This window comes from Myiozetetes cayanensis, unplaced genomic scaffold, assembly GCF_022539395.1.
Source record: "Myiozetetes cayanensis isolate MyiCay16 unplaced genomic scaffold, myiCay2020 scf3, whole genome shotgun sequence".
Lineage (NCBI taxonomy): Eukaryota > Metazoa > Chordata > Aves > Passeriformes > Tyrannidae > Myiozetetes > Myiozetetes cayanensis.
This window is the reverse complement of record NW_026087521.1, coordinates 9,898,884-9,918,890: the sequence shown is the minus strand read 5'-3', so window position 1 is coordinate 9,918,890 and position 20,007 is coordinate 9,898,884. Positions and strand designations below refer to the sequence as shown.

Below are 20,007 nucleotides of genomic sequence, written 5' to 3'. Positions count from 1 at the left end.
GAAATAATAGGAATTATAACAAAACTAGTTTTAAATAAAGACTTGCATAATGCCGTAAAGGGTAGGAGGAAAGTTTTTCGCTCTTTGTAAATTTTTTTCAGACCCCCCAAATATGCCCGATAATAATCAGAAATGTTGTAAATATTTCCATGAAAAACTCAAGTGAAAAACATTATCACTAGCTGAATGTGACAAACTGTTCTTAGAAGAGTAAGCTTATCACAAATAGTGAAAAGAAGTGGATTTTGGAAGTGACACAAAATAATAATTTGTCCTCTCTCTGCTCCAGTGAAGTCTCCTGTGAGTGTTGTGTCCAGTTTAAGTGCGACTGAACTTGAGTTGTTAGCTTACAGAAAAGATTAGGAGGTCAAACAGAGGCCGTAGCATGGAAAGTCTGCAGTGTTGCAAAGATTTCTGCAGAAGTGAACACACTGATCTGGTTTCCATGTCTCTGCTGAAAGGCCCAGAGGAAGAGGTATAAAATGGAGTGAAGAAGATTGGCTGGAGATGCTTGGCTGAAGTGCAAGAGGAATGATTTTTGATATTTGCAAGAAAACCCCTGAATTTTCCCAATATTTATTTATACTTTTACTTTGCATTCCATAAAATCCAGTCTGACAGTGTAGGCTGCCCCATCATCTGTGAAAGCAGATAAGTACATCTGGAGAGTAATTGTCCCTATTCTGTCAGATGAGTAGCATAGGCAGGATAAATTGCCTTGGATCTGATTTTCCTATTTCACTCAATGATCCCAGATGATCTTTTTTTGGATTAGATGTCTAATCCAGGTAAGGTTAGGTGAATAAATTCCTCCTTAGTTTACAAAGTAGATAATAGTATTTTCCATAACTTATTTCCATGTAACTGTATTCACAGATGTCCTTTCATTTTCTCTACAGAATCTGCAACAGTAATGGAACACAAATGCTCAGGTTCAATTCATTACATTTTACCAGAGTTTTCCAAGTATATAAAACCTCAGCCTAGTGCTCTGTTATCCTGAAAACATAGTTCCTCATGCAAGTGCAGAGAGCACTTAGGCCAGTGAATTTTTGCTTGGTGAACTTTGCAGAAGCTCAGAATAACTGTAAAGTGCAATGGCTGAGGTTCTGGAGGAGTTACTGACAGCTCCACATACTGTAAAGCCAAGGAGGGCTTAAGGGTGCTCCCTTTGCAGAACTTCCATCCTGATCATTAAGTGAGTTCACATTTTCACTTGATGCAGCTAAATCACACCTCTCAGTGGTGAGTTATGCCTAAGACACCTAGAAATACACTACAGACATCGAAATCAGATCTCATCCAGCTTCAGTTCTAAAACGAAAAAAAAAAAAAGGATTATAATATCTATGGTGCAATGTCCCCATAAAATAATCTTCACCCAATCCTAGTCTCTTTCTTTTTGAACTGATGAAGGCAAACTATGCTCTTTGCCAGCATTAATTCCAATCACAAAAATTTTAAGAAAAAAAGAATTTATTTATCTTCAAATCCATGCTATTATTATATGAAGAAGCTTTTGATGAAAAGATCAAATGCTAATAACTTTGGCATTGTGTTAGGGACTCATATCAGCTCTCTTAAGCATTTTCAGCCTTCTATTTGTGCAGTACACATGCACCAAAAATGAATCACTATGCTTAGGGAAATTCTCACCATAAGGATGAACCTCCTGTTACTGGAAACTGTTGTGTCCACACTGAAGCTGCTTTATTTTTTACTGTACCTGTGATAGAGCCAAAGTGCTGCAAAAAAGATTACATTTGCCCTTTAAGTCAATCACAGAAAAACAAATCTTCTATAAAGCTTTTGTGGTATATTTCTCAATCTATTATCTTCCAAGACATTCTTGTTAGTTCTATGTTCTCTCAGCCAAGATTTTTATGTCAAATGGTGGTAAGAATCTGTATAGAAATATCAAAGTATTTTCTTCCAGTTGCTGATGTTAACATTTCCCATCTACTGATAAGTGTCATTATCTTAATTCCCAATGATAACAGCTTCTTAAACTCACCAGCTAGCATGCAAGAAAATTATTTTTAAAATCAAGAAATTCCATTCTGCCTGAAAAACATAGTTCATAGTTCTGCTTTTTTTCCCCATCTTTTCTTAGCAGTTGTCCAAAGAGGATTATGGGTTTGATCTTGCATTTAGCAATTCATAACAGCCTGATTTACTTTAGCTTTCAAACAACAACATTCTATGTCTTGCCTATAATCCAAAAGGCAGAGGGCCAAGTGCATCTGTGGTGTGACTGTTAGAAACACCAGAATAATGCAAAGCATGACTTTTACAATTCTCACAACAAAATATATAAAAATAATAGTCTTTTTCTGTCAAATTAGGTGCTTTTATTATTAAAATGTTAAATCAAATAGTGTCTTAGACATTCTCTACATTAAAGATTAACATGTAATATGCTATAACCAATGTTCCTGATTTGTGATTGCCATTCATGTCAGTTTCCTAAACTTTGATTAATCAGAAATTTTGGTTATTTTGTAGGCCATGTCCTCTGATGTTTCTTGTAGTTGAATATCATATTACCAAGGAAGTCTGACATTCCATTTAAATTTGAAAATAACAGCAGCTGATTCAGACACAAAGGAATCCAGTTAAATATGAAACCAGTATTTTTTTCTTCAACAGAAACAACCACTAACTCAAAATATTACTTCAGTCAACTTGAAAAAAAAAAAAATCAAAAAGGTGAGGGTGGTGCCCTTTTCTATTTCTTAACATGAAGTTGAACAGAAAAGACAAGAGCTCAGTCAGTGCCCAAGGAAATGGGAACTGCCACATTTGCTCTAGTAGGATGCAGCTTTGGACAAGTGTTCCATAATCTCATTTGGGATTTCCTCAGTCTCCCTGCTGGAGCTCTCCCATTTTCATAAAAGACTTTCAATATTTACTTAAGAAAAAAGGTTCCTCACAGGCAAAGACATTTACCTGGGAGCTGCCAGAACTCACTTTTGGGTTCCCTTTCTATGTTTTCAAATGAAGTTCTGTACAATCTTCTCAGATAAGAAACATTGGCTGAGACTGTTCAAACTATAATGCAGCCGGGGGAAAAGATTTCCAACAACACCTTTTCTTGGGGCAGCTCCAGACTGTGCCAAATCAACAATTAGAGATATAGAAAACTGTCATTCTAAAACATTTTTGTAAGAAAACTCACCAGGAGCTGGCAGACCCTGTATTCTAGAAGCTACTTAACTACAATTTTAGTTATATTTATACAAAGCAGAACCAGTAATACAGAGAATTGAAAGTAATGGACACCATAATATACAATATCTTAGAAATTAAGACACTTTCTTGATTACCCAGAGAAGTAAGTTTGAATCTGCAAAGGGGTTTGCATTTTGATCTCTTCTGCTCTCCAGATATTCTCTAATCGTTGGGTTAATGGGAAAATGGCATTTATTCTTCTGTCCTTGTGTCCCACACCAAAAAGGACTTTGCCCCACCATATCACTCAGTCCTGAAACTGCCTGATTATATTCTGTATCTCAAATTAAAATTCACACTTTACAGAATGTAATAGATCTGATACTGAGCTATATGAGAGTCAAGAAATTCAGTACAAGTCTTGTTTCAGGTCATCTAGAGTTCAAATACAAGTTTGAACTTGAAAAAACACAAGTCGGAAACTGGAACAAGTCAAGTTTCAGACCCTCAGTCTTAGTCTGCCACAAAAAAGGATTTTTTATTTTTCATTACCTACTTAGTAGTAAAAAACCTAATATAGTAAATACAATACCATTGTTGTGGTAATCAAAGCAACATACAGGATGTCAGCAGGCCCAAGGATCACCTTTGCCCATTATAATGAGATTAAAACACTACCTGTTTTGTCTACACTCCAAAATTTTACAAGGGGACTATCTGGTTTTATCTACTTAATTGGTATTCCCTTTCTCCCTACTCAATCAGTCCAGATTTTTTCTAATGTAGATGTATATTTTAGGCTTCAAAGTTATGGTCTTACAGAGTACAACAGGAGCATACTGGCTGCATCCCCTAGAAAAATCTCTACTTCATTGGACTTGTCACAGATCCTACAAAGGTTTTATTAAATAACTGATATGATGCATTTGGCATGTCAGGTTCCTGGGTTTCCAAGTGTCACTCCAGTATGTGCAAAAGTTAGTACTTTCTTAAAGAAACATGTTGTGAAGTCTCTCAGTAGTGTGAGAAAGTTCATTCCTTTAGTTTCTTTCAAATTTGTCATCCCACTTTATTATATAGAACAAACACATTAAAAATCAACATCACATTTTTCAAATGAGAAGATAAAAACATTTAAATTAATTTTTTTATGTTTAAATTGAGATTCTTAATGAAAACTTGATGGTTTGGGATTCAGTTTTATTTCCCTATTTCATTTGCTTAGACTTGAAGAACTTGAGCATTTACTAAGTACTTATTTGCTTTGTTGTGGTAAATTTTCAATTGTGTGGGGTAATGAATTAGCTTATTTCCTATTATTACATTTTGTGATACAAATAAGCTGAATACAGGTCTTCATACAATGGATAAGGACCTTTCATAACTTCCAGTTCTGAAAAGAGTATGGACACTCACAAAACAGCACCACTGTTTTTTCATGTTTGTCAGATGTCAGAGATAAACTAAATCTATGGGAAAATAAATGAAGAAAATTAAGATACTTGAATTCCTTAGGCTAACAAATGCTGTCAAAGAACTTCAGGAATCAACTGCAGTCCTTCCAAATGGAGAATGAAATACAAAATAAGATGGCGTGGGGAGAAAAATTCAAAAGAGGGAAATTGTCCATGCTCTGTGCAGAAAGCACAGAGAAGCTAAAGAGTCAAAATATATTCCAGTAAAGAAAAATGGTCATATAAATTGACACAATTATTACAGAAATATAAAACAGACATAGTCTCTTTCTTTAGTATCAACTGGCATTTTAGATCTCTCTTTAATATTTTGCCTTATGTTTGTAATGAAATGAAGTCACTTGACCTTGAGCAGTTAACAGATGGACTAATTAGAGACTGAATTATTTGTGTTATAATTGATAAACAGGTCAGAATGTTAAAATGAGATTAGCTATTAACTTAATTTTGCAAACAATCATCACATCAAGCCAAAGTAAACTGGATTTCCCCAATGAGTTGGGAAAAGAAAATAAATTATGAGAGATGAATTTCATGTGATTTAAAACTTGGGAGGAGAGGGCTGGGAAATCAGAAATCTACCATTGTATGAAAGACCTTCAAAGGAAAAAGAAGAAAATAAAAATTACCCAACTCTAAACACATCTGAAATGAATGTAGGAAAGCACAGTCCAACACAATAAAAATATCAAACATTTTATCAGGGAACACCATACTTGACAGCATGGCAATTTATAATGTTAAATATGTATCTGAATGGGGAAAAAAAAAGCAAATAAAATGTGAAAGGAAAAAATCTGCAAAACCATGCATTATCACAGTGTCAGATATATCAAAGCTGAATGCTTATCTCAGTACAAATAAGGTAAATTTATTATGAAAATTAAAAATAAAGAATGGTTACATGCATAAAACAACATTTGACAAAATTTCCATGAGGAGAAGAATTGATGAGTAGGATTTGAAATAAAGCAACTGTTGTTGTCATGTATAGGTTGAATAGTATGTAAATACAGTGAGGTGTTTAATTTGTCTATAAAACACAGTACAAGGAATACTTTCAATCAAATTCAATAATGTATTTCCAAGACAATGCTTTTCAAAGGATATAAAACATCAAAGGTAAATTGAATACTAGTGTATACCTCAGTATAATAGCATAAATATACTGGTTCCATGAAGAAAAAAATCAAAAACCAACAAACAAACCCAAACTTGACCAGATGGTGAAAGTAGTTCTTACTAAATGCTTTCAGATACCACATGCTTCATTTTAATAGTAAAGCCACAGTAATAAAAGAAAACATGTTGAAGGTGAATGTTGATACTAAGATCACTAATAGGGTCAACAAAGTATTGTTATCTAGGTGAACAGTTGGAACTATTTGAACAGATACATTCAAGACAATTTTGCCTCATAAATCAAGTCCTAACAGGCTCACTCTGGCAAAAAGACTTAATGCTCAACACTTTTAACTTGCTTTCATTTACTTTGACTTTTCCTTATGTCTCTTTCAGTATCAGAAATGTACAGGTTCCTGCCTAGAATGCAAAGTGAACACCTTTTCCAAATGACTTCTCATTTGGGATTAAAAAAAAAAAAAAAAAAAGAAAGGAAGAAAAGCAGACCAACATAATGAGAAACTGAAACAATCTGAATTGTGCCCAAGAAAAGAACTTTGTAGATTGGATAGTCTTAGATGCCAGATTAAGTTTAATGCGGTTATTTATGTAAGACAATAATTTGGCATGAAAGAAGTTTACCAACCATACCCATAAAATCTATAGTCATCTGTGTAGATGGAAAGTCACCAAAATAAAACCAGCTGTCCAAGGAGTCACTTCTAGCTTGTTACAACTAAAGTTTCTCAGAAAGGTATCTGGAGAGTGCTGTGAATATTTTAACTCCTGAAATTTATTTTCTTGGCAAAAGAGTCTCACAGGGAAAAATCTACAATTTTTAGAAAGTAGTTTGAAATATATATGGTTATCCATACAATATCTGTATATATTGAGATAATGATTTCCTTACTTTTACATTGGCTCTCAGTGTAGTTGTTAGGCAGATTCAGGAAATTCAGGAAAAAGATAATTCTTTTTGGCTTTATATTGCATATTACCACTCACACACACACACCTCCCCCACACACGCATACACTCTTGTTAGCAACTGCAAAGACTGCCATGTTACTGGGAACCCAACTTCATGTTTTTGCTAAGTCCTGCCTTTGAAACCCACTCCTATAGTCAACACGAAAGCTCAAGGATAATGTTAACAACTGATAGTATATTCTAAAATTGGATGGTAGCTGCAAAAGGACAGCTCTTTCTCTTCCAAGAAAAGGTTATCTGCTCAGCAGGATGCTGGGACCTATTGGCAGAAACAATTGTGCTGCAGTTTTTACTCTGACTGGCTGTATCTAACCTCTGGCCAAATTACTGAAAGGATTTTACCTTCTAATATTTGTCTTCTTATGCATTGTGCACAAGAATTAAATCCCCATCCTGTCCCATTGCATTCCCCAATCTTCACAAGCATTTGGTGTCTCCTACAAAGCACCCAGCATGTTTTACACTTCCTTTGTGATGATATCCCAGCCACTGGATGTCCGGGCATGGAGCGAGGGGAAAAGAGAAAAGCATAAGTAGGCAGGGCAGGGATTTGGGCAAAACAAAGAATGACAGATGACTGAGGGCAGCAAAACAGTCCCTGTGCTGAGTGATGAGGACCTTGCTGCATGTTGTATACATAAAAATGGTGCTGCTGGCCAGGTCCGGCAGTCATAGGAAGAGCTGGAACTGAGCAGGGACAGAGGGAGCAGCCAGTCCCCAGCTGGGCCAGCAGCAATGAGGACTTGCCAGGCATGGCTGGGTTCATCAGACAGCACATGGGTGGAGGCTCACAAGCCACTGAAAACTCCTACAGCTAGATTTTGCCAACACATTTGACTAATCTGGAGCATGTTCCCAGCTCTGCTTCGCCACAGAGCTGCTTTGTGTGTAGGTACTAACTGTGTTTGGGAACAACTCTACATCCTCTGAGGGCACTGCCACAAAAACCTACAGAAAAAGATGGGGAAACAGTGAGGATGTCCTCACCCCAGTTCTTTGCAGTTGCCATGCTTCCCCACTGTAAGGTTCAAACATTGCTTGCATTATGCCAATTCTCCTACTGTTTGTGCTTCCCAAGTAAGTATGGAGATCAATCCTTTCTCACCTCTATGATCAACCCATTCTCACCTCTGTGCTGCCTTAAAGCCTCTGCCCTTCCACCTCATCTTGATGCTGATGGGGAGAAAGTGAAATTCCACCACTCATCCAGTACAAAAAACTGCAAAATATTCAGGGTAATGTTTTTTTCTCCACATCGAGCTTTTACCCAACAAGAGGCCCAGTTATCCCGCTTTCAAATCTCCTTGGAAAAGTTTGAAATGCTTAAGTGGCAAACTAATGTTCAGCATAAAGATCCAAAGGGGAGATATTTCATTCTCTGAGGGAGACTGTACATTTCCCTTCCAACTCTGGCCTCAGATGAAGTATTACAATAATGACAGATGAGCTCCTCCAATAAGAGGCTTTCCTTTCCTTGACTTCAGTGGTCGATTTTCCAGAGTTTTATGCAACATTTTAATCTCGTGTCTTTCAACTCTATTCTCCTGCTATGTTGCTTATGAAAATGGCATTAATAGAAACAGAAAATCTGTTAAGCAGGGCAAGTGCTGCATTACATGTGAGAGCAAAACAAGCAGCCCCTGGCACTGAGCACCAAAAGGATTCCATTAAACAGAAGGAATACACTCTTCCAACTGGCAGAATATCATTTCGCTTTGTTGACAGTATATAGTATAATGATTATCTACAGCTGGGATGGGAAAGTATAAATCACATTAATTTTTTAAAACATACTTAGCTATGCAAACCACAGGAATACACAATACTCATGCATAGAGTATGGTTATGGGATTTGATTTTATTTTTTTTAAGCAATAATTATATATAGGAGCTAAGTGCAACTCCCACATCTTCATTAGCAACTGCTTCAGATCATCCAAACTACAGAAAGTGCTGAGAAATTAGAATAAACACACTTGGCTGACAGTTCTTTCACAGAAAAAATATATCTTTAATTTAAATAAAACTTTATAATTCACTCCTTTTTGGTATACCAGTCTACTTGTTGCTTTAATTAAAAAGTCATTTTTAGTTTTAGTAGATGAACATTATTAAAGAGATACTGTCTAAGAATACTGGATTATAAAAATATCTGAACAAGAAAGAAAACTCCCTGATAAAGTTATTAGCTACATATTAATTACTTTGTGCAAGTGACAGAGACTTACACAATATGGATAATGACTAGGCAAGGACTCTATAGGAACCATGCACATTTATCTTTCTTCAATCACTGTCTTATCTTTTACATATTAAAAAGAAACTCAGAAACTGATAATGTAGACAGCTTGCTGACATTTAAATTTCTTGTGTTTTCTTCACCCTCTTTTTTTTTTACCCATTAATATAACCCAACTCTGTTAGTCAGCAACTTCTGTTACACAGGACATTGCCTTTGCACAGAACTTAGGGCATGAGATTCCAAATCCAAAATACCCATTCACAGAAGAAATTATATTCATAATTATGTACATCTCAAATCAGGTTTGATAGAATAGCACTAGAAGAAGTATGGACATACATTAACAAAAGACTTCTCTTTTCTTCCTATCTTTAAATTCTATTTCATCATTCAGCTTTGTCTTTCATATATAAAAATCATCAGAGATAGGCAAATCTTAATCTTTCTTAAAAACATCCCAGTAAAAAGAAATCAGTATCCCATACAAAGAGATTATGTTTGCTTAGAAAGCAATCACTGTATTTTCAGAAAGAAATGACACAACTTTCCTTTGCCTACATTGTTAATACTCAGACACTGTTGTTGAAGACCACATAACAAGGTAAGCACAATGGCAGCACATGATAAAAGTCATCTTTCTTGCCAATAAGGCAAACAATAGGATTGATTAATATTTAGGCAGGTGGGGGAGGAAAATTGAGAAAGGGGGAGTTGCCAAGAAACTGTCACTATGAAAGTTGGCCAGAAAACAAGTTCTACTATGAAAAATGGTGATGGTTTGGAAATCTAATTTTTCTCCTCATCAGGATGGACCGTCCATTCCTAAACTGGAGAGCCCATTGGAAAGGGCACAACTTTATTCATCAGCCCACTGATACAGTCAGTACAGAAGCTGTCTCTCAGTCTCTCCTGTTGGAATACTAGATAGGTCAAATATTCATTGAGCTTGGTAAACTACAGACCAGTGCCAAGAGCTTACAATCAGGGAGAACAAGGACTTTCTCTTGTTCAAGAAAATCATCCTGAGTATCAAGAGAGCAAAGCATGACCAAGCTTCTTAGGAGCCTGGCTATAAACCAGTTTTGTATCTATCTTTGGCTCCTGGAATAAACTGTGGGTATGGATGTGTCAGCAGTGTTTACTTTGCTTTATTTTCTTCTAACTAGCCCATCAGTTGATGAGTTTCTGTCACAGGTGAGGGTTTCTCAACAGCAGGTACCACAAGCTATTGGGAATGTCTCCTGCTGGCTATTTCTCTCTCATATGACTTGAGAAAAACAAACTAAAGAAAGTTTCTCTTTAACAGGAATTACTTCTGTGAGAATTTTTGATGTGTCAGTATTTTCCAGAAAAAAAAAAATTCTCAGAAAATTCCTAACCAGCTCTAGTCATCACTTTTAAGAGAAGCTGCATGTCCAGCAAATGGAAATTGCAATGTACGTGGAAAAGGAGGTAAGAAAAGTGTTAGTATCATAATGTCTGTATCTCTGTGTCACCTGTTAAGAATGCCTGTCAAAACAATATCTTCAATGAGCAGACTGAGCACAGAAGCTCTGGTGAGATTGCTCAGCATCCTACAGAACCATGCTCATACTTGTAGGGGGAGAACAACAGGTTTTACAGCATGAGATGCTGCCAATCTTTTTTTTTTGACTTGCCCACTCAGATCACAAAATATTCCACTTTGAAATCCTATTTCAAAATATTCCTTTTTTTTTTTTTTTTTTTTTAACTAGAAAATATAGTTACATCTTGGAAGCCATCAGCATTCCTTGCCATACACACTGCCTGATGCCCTCAGACCTTGCCCCAGGACTCAGCCGCCACATGTCCCTGTCCTTCCTCTGCTCAATCCTGGCAGATTCTTTCCCTGAATTGTGCCTGTCCTTTGTTTCTGTCTGTGCAAAGGTCTGACCCTAACAATGTTGCCGGAAGGAAGGAAAGGTTTGCAGAAGCCTTTACAAACTTTTTTTCCTTAAACGTCCTCCCAGAGGGCCAATAGAAGGACAGAGTTGGCTCTTCAGATATCCAGTCCAAGGGGGACAATTCAGGAAAGAAATTCAGCTAAAGAGCATCCAGCACTTGATTACTTATTGTTTGTTCCTTGCCCCCCTCCACCTCCCGGATTTCATCAGGAACATCTAATGAAATTTACAAGTATTTCAGTCTGGAAATAGCATGTTCATGCTGCTGAACTTCAGCAAGGACATGCCCTTTCAGCAACGCACTGTCCTGCGTTTGGGGCATTCCTTGTCAACTTCTGTTATTCAACATTCATCCTACCCCTAGAAATTGAGGATGCAGGGTAGTGTCCTGAAAACGGCCCGGGAGCACCTTTTGGGCAACGATGAGATTCCCTTCTCCTCTCTCCCGGATTCCAGGTCTGCCCATCCTGAGCGAGCCCCGTGTGCCGCTCACCCGGGGAGGTGGTGACGGGAGCACCGGCCCCTCCGCAGACCCCGGGACGGGACGGGACGGGACGGGACGGGACGGGACGGGAGGTGCCTCCCGCAGAGCTGCCGTGGACGCCCTGCCCGGCCGGAGCGCGGCTCGTCCCGACCACCGCACGCTCCTCTGCGCTCTCCCCCGCATCGTCCCGCACCGCTGCGCTCCGCGGGATCGGGATGAGCGGGGCGGGCACGGCGCACCCATCCCCGCCCGGCCGCGCAGGTGGAGCTGCCGGGAGCTGCGGGGCGCTGGAGGAGCCCTCTGTCCCGCCCCACCTGCGGGGTGCGCCCCGAGCGCCCTCCCTGCTCCGGCGGAGCGGGGGAGAAGGGACATGATGCGGTGGCGAGGCGGAGGGGGGTGGCTATCGAAGTGATAGAAGGACTGACCTGCCGCGGGGATGGCGGTGGGCAGCAGCAGCAGCTGGTGGAGCAGCAAGGCTGGCAGGAGGTGGGTGGCCCGCATGGTGCTGGCGGCCCCACCTGCGGCTGGCGGGGAGGAGAAAGGGAGATGGCTCCTCGGAGGGACCCCGTGCACCGCCGGTCACTAGAGGAGGCAGAGTGAGCCGAGCTTTTTATTGCGATGATCTAAGTTTGTTGTGTGATTAACTGGAAAGATCTGGGTCCCAACTCCCTCTTACGGTAAGAAACTGTTTAACAACATCCCCTCTCTGTCTCTTCTCCTCCTCCCCTCCTCAGGAGCTGCCTCCACTCCCTCCCACCCCTCAACCAGCCCAGGGAGAGGGTTTCCACCGGTTCATCCCTCCCTTCATCTTTCCCTCCCTCCTCCTCCCCGCCCCCCTCCCTTCATCCCTTAGAGGCTCGGGAGGATCAACCGGGCCGGGCCCCTCTACTCTTGCCCCGGGGCTGGTGTCTCCTGCTGCACAGTTCCCCGGAGCACCCCCCAGCCCTTCCTGGCCTCACAGCCCCCACTGCCATCTCTCCTGCAGCCAGAACAAACCTCTCCTTCAACGCAGACGTTTCCCTTCACTACATCCCACTTTCTCCACCTGCCCCTTGGCCTCATCCCCAGGCAGCACCTTCATTCACAGCTGTTTCCGTGGGACTCTCCCAGCCCGTGGCCAATTTCTCTGTAAGGAAACACCTTTCCTCCGACCTGCCTATGCTTGTCTCTGGCCACCAGCCTGGCCTTTCCATCACCCTGCTTGGCCATCTGACAAATGCCACTTCCCCAAAATTGTGGCAACTCTGGGGAATTTAAAGGTCAAGTATCAGCTGCTGGCATCACTCCATGGAGACAAGCTTCAGTCCAAAGCAATGTCTGTTGCAGACAAAGTAGTTGTAATTCTTCTCCTGCACTTCATTTTAACCTCATGGAAGCAATGACATTGGTTTCTGTTTAAAGTCATGAGACCGGCCTTCATGACATGCAAGTGTTCGAAAATAAACACTTGAGGAGAAGTTTTGCCTTAATTTAAACTGTTCCTTTCTCCCATGCACCCACCTACCATCTACAGCACAAGTGTGTGACAACAGAGGAAACTGCTTCCCTCCATTTTCCACAAATAAATCAGAGACCTGCATGTGGCCTCATGCCACGTGAGTCAGAAAAATGCAACTCCTTGTCCAGCCCAGACTCCTTTGCTCATAATGTTGATAAACACCTTAGAGTGAAACAGTTTTTCTTAGAAACCAGGTTGTTTCCCAAACCACAAATAACTTTTAATCAAGTATTCCCAAATATATATATATTTGTATGTGTTCAGTGGCAAAACCTAAAATTTCCACTTGGGAATTACTGCCTTGCTAAGTGAAAGTAAGGGGATAAAAGGGAGTTGAGAGATAGTCTGTGAAGAAAATATTTTGAACATTTGGCATTACAGGAAAAACATATTTATGTGAAAAAAAAAAAACTTTCTGTTGCAGAATGAGCACTATTTCTAGAGGGTTTAGTTGATTTTTTGTTTTGTTTTGTTTTGTTGTTGTCCTTGTTTTTCTCACAAGCATAAAAGTTTAATTTACCAGAATTTTTTAGAGATGTACAGCCTGAGAAACAGAGAACGTGTATTCCATTGGCCAACGATCTGATCTTGTGTACAATCCTTGTCCACTGCAACTGATAGAATATGGATATCTTGGGTTTTGTTTTCTGTTTTTCTCCGTGTCAAAGATAGACATAAGTATAAACAAAAAGCAACAGAAAATAATCATAGCATGATGCTGAGCCTGAAATAGCCACATTCTGTTAACCAGATGTATTTGACTTGTTGTCTGTGCATGTGTTGAGTGACCTTTTTTGTAGAGCACAGAATCATGCGCCATTAAAGTCAAGTAGATTTTTTTTTTTTGCCACTGACTTCCCTGAGGGGAATATTTGGCCTGTAGTCAGATTTCTCCTGAATTTTAGGAAGATTTGTTCCTGTGTCTCTTGAGGACTAGGGTGCTCCTTAACAGAGAAAATATTTTGCTACGTGGATTTCTATTATTAATACATAGTCCTGTGGATTATTCATAATGCTTATCAGTTCTGCATGAGAGTTCAAGTCATGGTCATAAGCTTCTTTGGCTGCATCTATTATGCTGGGCAGGTGCAACTCCATAATCCTGGTTCTCCATTTGTTCAGTTTTGGGGAGCTGCTGGAGGACAACTCTGCCTTTTACATAAACCCTGTATATCTCCCCTCAGTGGAAACCAGGTCACATTGAGTGGAGGGACAGGGACAGAAGGCATATTAGAAAGAGAAAGATCATATAGAGGCTATGTTCAGATGTTCTGTTTGTAGGCAGTCAAGACAAAGATTTGCATCTGGATCTGTGAAATGAAAATGCTCTTTGGTTCTGCTTCGTATACTGCAAAACGTAGTATGATTCTTTTTCTGTGTCTCCTTACCCCAAGTATTTTACAATGAAGCTTACTATTTTAGTTCAGTTCAATCAAATTTTACCTTGAAATGAATTTCAGTATGAAGGAAGGTTACGAAAATTACATTTCATGCTTAAGTTTTCAGAAAGAATTCCATGTTAAGTTTCAAAGTCAACACAGAGTAACTGAAGACCTGAATATGATAATCAAAAGTAGTAGGTTTTATGCAAGAATATTCTCTTATGTTTTCTGACCTTTTGAGGGCATGTTTTCTGGCCTATAAATCTCTCGTTTTCTGGTTTTGGGGCTTAGCCGAGAGTGGGGAATTTGGGGTTGGGTTTTTTTTGTTTGTTTGTTGTTGTTGTTTTGGTTGTGTTTGTTTGTTTTGGGAGTTGTTTGTTTTGGTTTGAGATTTTTTTCTATTTTTTTGGCAGCTTTGCAAACTTCCTCTGATAACCTGACCTTCAAATCAGTGTAGCTCTGTATTAAGAAAGTAACATAACATTTCTGTAGGACTTATCTAAAAAGAAAAGAGTTACTGCAAACTTTACCAAAGATGTGTTTTCTCTGGACTGCCTACATGGCAAAAAAGATTGAAAAACTTTATTTTGGTTGGAAAAGTAAGCAGACATGACCAAATATGTACAAACTGCTATTTTTATATTCTCTTTTCTGACCATAACCACAGTTAGATCTGTTTTTCAGATCTATTCAGAAATGCTAGATATTCACAGTTTGGGCAGGGATCTTTACATATATACTGAGTAATACTAAGTCATAATTAGATTTAAAGAAAGATTTTCTAAATGAAACAGAATCTGTCATATAAATAACCTCTTTTGCTCAAAATAAACCTTTTTACTTCTTGATTTATCTGGTATAGGTATCAGTCTGTAAAAGTCCTACTGGATAATAAGACAAAATAAGCAAGTGCTTGCAGTAATTATTGTTTAACACAGTGCTGATCGATAAAAATATCTCAGACTGCTGGAGTAGTTTAAGCCAAGCAGTTGTGCTTCACATTTCAAGCAAGGTACATTTTTATTGTCTTTTTTAACAAACTGATCTTTAGACTAGGAAGGGAAAAGACTGAGGTATATACTGCAAGATTTGGCACTACTGGGAAAGGCAGAGTTTAAGCAAAGCTACAGCACATGACAGGTGCCAATACTTGCTGAGGTACCTCAGCCAGAACCCCAGCTCTGGGAACATGTGGTACTTTCCAAAATAATCCCCACACCTTCTTCATGCAGAAATAAAAAGGGAAATAGGGTGTAAAAGCTGAGAGGAAGAACAGGAAGAAGGGGATAACAAGATCCATGGGCAGCGATTAATGTCCATTGGAAAGGGAAGGCTCAGGAACTTCAGAGGCTGCTCTTTTAGATTCAGTCAAAAGGACTTAGTGTGTCATCATACTAAATGTTGCAGATCTGAACTGCAGTCCCAGAGGGCAGAGTCACCATACCAGTCAAGTGCAGGGAAGTGGGAGAGTGTCATCTCAGATGAGGCTCCTTGTTGATCACCCACCTGGAAAAACCTAAGAATGAAGACAAGCCATGTCTCGCTCTGCACTGTGGGCACTAACCTGCAGACGTGAAGCAGACACCAAATGTGGCATTCACAGGTAACATTCCAAGTGCATTGGCTAAACAAAACTGTCTAGCTTTAAAACACCTCATAGTCCTTTGACCCAAAATGAATAACGAAACAATTTTTAACTTCTAGTATGAAAACCATTGAAGTCATTTATGGAATGGTACCCAATGGCAGCAGATGATAATACAGCTCTTCAAGGCCAGTTCAGAAATTACTATTTCCAATGGCTTGGAACAAAAAAAAAACAACCCACAAAACAAAACAAAAAAATCCCAAACAACAACAAACAACTCCCACACACAAACAAAGCAAAAATCTGTATGCAGCACATTGTTATTAGTAAGAAATATCTGCTCAAATTTTATCTGATCAAAATTTATACACTTCCACACCTAAATGCTTCATCTACAAGATCAGTTTTGCAAACAAATGTGCATGCAAAATTATTATTTTCATCTAAATTTGCAGCAATGTCCATTTGAAGTTTTGGGGAATGCATTGTATTATGTCTATGGGCTTTTAGAAACACAAAAAATCCCTCACTCAGGAGAATTTTATTCCTTGAATGTACTCTGAGTTTAGGTATATTGACTGAGCATGTTAAACTTTGTGTATATATTTGTTTCTTTTCTCTTCTGTTAGTCTCTGCAGTGCAAAGAAGGTCTGCAAAGAATAAACGTCATTGGTAGTACTGGTAAGGAGATTCTCATGTACTTTGTATTACTCAAGACCAAACTTAATCTGCAAAAGCTTTACAATTTTTTTTTTTTTTTTGACTCAACAATGGAAGAAAAAATGAACCTCTCTTTGACTTTGGTCTTCTAGAAATAAGTAGTGGTACTGGCCTTTGGAAAAAAAACAGAAGCTGAATACATTTGATATGAAGCAATGGCCCCAGAAGCCCTTAATTTACATACCATAGTTAAGTGTTCCTTCTCTGAGGATAGTTAGTCTCTATACTATTTAACTATTCAAATATGCATTGATTTGTGCTTTTCCATAAGTGTATCATTTTTAGCAAATAAAGAACCATTTTTTTTCATGCTTATTAAAAGATATATCCTCTAGGACAAGTAATCTGAAAATCAAAGCTTTGACCAAATTCATCTGTGGTAATCACTCAGTCTTCAGATTTCCCTTTTTCCAGCTACTGATTTTTTTTTTTTTTTTGCTTCAGAAAGTCTTCATTCCTTTGAATATTTAGGTAAAATACAAATTTTAACTGTGATCAAGGAAATGTACATTTGTGTATGTACTTTTAAATATATTTAAACTTCTTCACTGTTGAAAAGCTTGAAAAATATCAACCCAAAATATTCAGCCACTAAGAAAATCTCCAGTTCAATGATTTTAGTTTCTGAGGTAAGGTGTGTATATATGTCATTTGGACCATACAGTAATGCTTACTCTGAAACTTTTATATGTACAGATAATTCACCCTTCTATCTGTATTTTTTAAGTAAGAGAAAACCAAGAGTGTCCTTAAGCAAAACCACTGATCATCCCTAGCTGAATATGTTTTTCATTTAACTGGCTAAATGGTAAAATTGAAGGTAGTTTTTCTAAGATCTTTTTATATATTAAATCCCAAACTGGAGAATAATCATGAACATAATTTTTGACTTTGAAATTAAAAAATATATCATTTTCAAGAAAAAAATCCAAACTAACTAAAAGGATTTGCATGAAAATTCAGACAAAAACAATGCAGAGATGTTAATGCAAGCCCACGTATTAATTTGTTCAACTTACTTTTAAGCTGGAAATGTTTAAAACAGGTTTTCTATAGTATATGTGTGGTATATAGAAGAGGTAAAATGGTTAGCAGACAGCAAAGGGTCTTTATCTTCCAATCTGATACTTCTGTAAAGGAAACATTATTGTTAGGTATGCTGAGAAAACATTACTAAAATTGAGGCTGAGACCATCTACCAAAAAAAAAAAAAGGAACATACAGTGGTTTATTAAAAATGAGATATAATTATGAAGATAATATTAATATATTACAGATTAGTATAAATTTTAAAAATATTTTCGATATATTTAGACTACCAAAGAATATAGTTAAACTGGTCTTTGATTGTGGACTATATGTTATGGAATACCTTCAGCATTTGAAAAATCCAGAGACAAAAGCATTAGCTCTTTGAATTCCAGAGGCTGAAGACTTCCAGAACTTGCTGTCAAGAGTAAATTCTCTAGGATTTCATATCAAAGAGGAGAATTTCTACCTAGGGTGCTGTTAAAGATTTTAAGAAACCTAAATGGGAATTCATCAGTTTCCTAGCAATCTCTCAGACATGAGGACATATTAATAGCAGCTCAGAGAAAACACAAAGCACAAAAAAGAGCTCACAATTCAGGGCCATAAAGTACTGATCTTTCCTTCTTTAAGGTTTGTAATCCCAGAGACAAACAGCTTGCCAAGTTATCAGAAAAGATGTTATCAGAGGAGGAATCTCAGCTTGAATTCTTTTCAAGAAGAATCTTTGGGTACTTTATTTGAATCAAAGTCTCCTTGTTTGGGACATGAGCTTTGTAATGCAGCTACTGGAAAATAGTCAAGTAGGGAAAAGTGACGTGTGGCTGCAGAATCAAGACAGGAACTCTCAAAGGAAAAGTAGGGCAAACCTACATTTCTTTGCTGTGTCATTTCTTTATATCCTAAAGAAAACCCTTTTTTTCAGCACAGCTTTCTCTCTTAAGGTCTGACCACAGGTAATACTGGCACTGAAACACTGATGCTGATAACAGTGTGATTGCTCTACATTTGATGTGCCAATAAAGCATATGCACTTTTCCATGCTAATTTTAGTATTCTATACCTCAACACTATGATATCTATTTTTAAAAAGTACTCAATCCCCACTTTTGATAGAGATTAACTGTTTCCAAGCTTTTTTGTTATAGGTGAAATTTGAGCATGGATGATTAGGCTTCACTGCACATTAAACAGTGACAGAGTATATTCTTACCTTAGCACACTCTACTGCTGAGGATTTTGCTACCAATTTCTGCAGCAAAGATGAGACTGAAGCACAGTTTGGAGGTCTATGGGCTGAATTCTAAAACTGTCTGTCGCTTTGCTCATCTTTCATGGAGTTTTGATCCCATTCTTGAAATCAAAAATTAAACTTGGCAATTAAAGAATAAGTTTTGAATTTGGAACACTACTGCCAAGCCTATTTCAATATTTTTTATTACTTTATTAAATAAGATTTTCTTATGAATAAAATTGGATTGATACAAATAAACATTAGGTCAAGAATGTACTTACAATAGAGGCATAGAAAAAAACTATGGAAAAATTTTGTTCTAACTTTTCTTTATTCTTGTTTTCTGCTGAATAGCAGTTGTGGTCTACCTTACACTAAAAGACATAATTTCTGACTTTTTTTTTTTTATTATTAGAATGCTTTTTCTTTTTAAGTCTTTCTTATACTAGTGGTATAGAGATTAATACTCACTTTACATCTACTTCCCATATCAGTAATCCTGGATTTTAATCAAAGAATCCCCAGATTAGGTTCAAGGACAAGTCCACATAGACAAGAAATTCTATCTAACAGTAATCAATGAGGGTTGTCTAGGGAAAAGTATAGAAACAGGGTAAGTTTGCAGTGATATTTCCTTAGAATGTTTTGCAACCTACCAATGTTTTATGGTCATCCAACTTTTGGTGCTATGAAATTAATTATCTTCCTAGTGATTCATGACTTTTTTCTCTCTATATGCAACCTACTAAAGTTCCCATGTAAACAGCTAAACAAAAATATGGGATAAATCATCTGGGCAAAGAATTTTCAAATATACAATTTTGTGAGTTGCTTTTTACTTCTGGTACAAAATGTTTCACATATAAAACACTGACAAGTAATAGTTTTTTTCATATACTATGTAACAGTAGTAATAGTGTTAAACCTTAATTACCTTTCCTTAAGAAAAAAAAAACCCAAACCCAAACTGACCCTCAATATCCCTATTGTCCTTTACTTGATTTTCATTTAAACCCTTGAATTAACTATTTTTGATAAGGAAGTAAAATCATCAATACAGAAAATATGTATATTTACATGCCACATATTTTATTATCTATTTTTTTACCATTTCAATCTATTCCCAGTAGATAAACCAATGTGGTTT

General features: G+C 37.7%; 2 protein-coding genes across 4 annotated transcripts in view; both read right to left on the bottom strand.

The window, feature by feature from the left end:
• HGF (hepatocyte growth factor) overlaps positions 1-12,004 on the bottom strand; it is a 59,310-nt gene extending 47,306 nt beyond the window's left edge. For all 3 annotated transcript variants that reach the window (XM_050325471.1, XM_050325473.1, XM_050325474.1), the window contains exon 1: positions 11,835-12,004. In XM_050325471.1, coding sequence (XP_050181428.1) covers positions 11,835-11,910 — 76 coding nt within the window. In that variant the 5' untranslated portion in view covers positions 11,911-12,004. The remainder of the gene's footprint in view (positions 1-11,834) is intronic.
• CACNA2D1 (calcium voltage-gated channel auxiliary subunit alpha2delta 1) overlaps positions 1-20,007 on the bottom strand; it is an 843,568-nt gene that overhangs the window by 383,916 nt on the left and 439,645 nt on the right. The window lies entirely within an intron of this gene.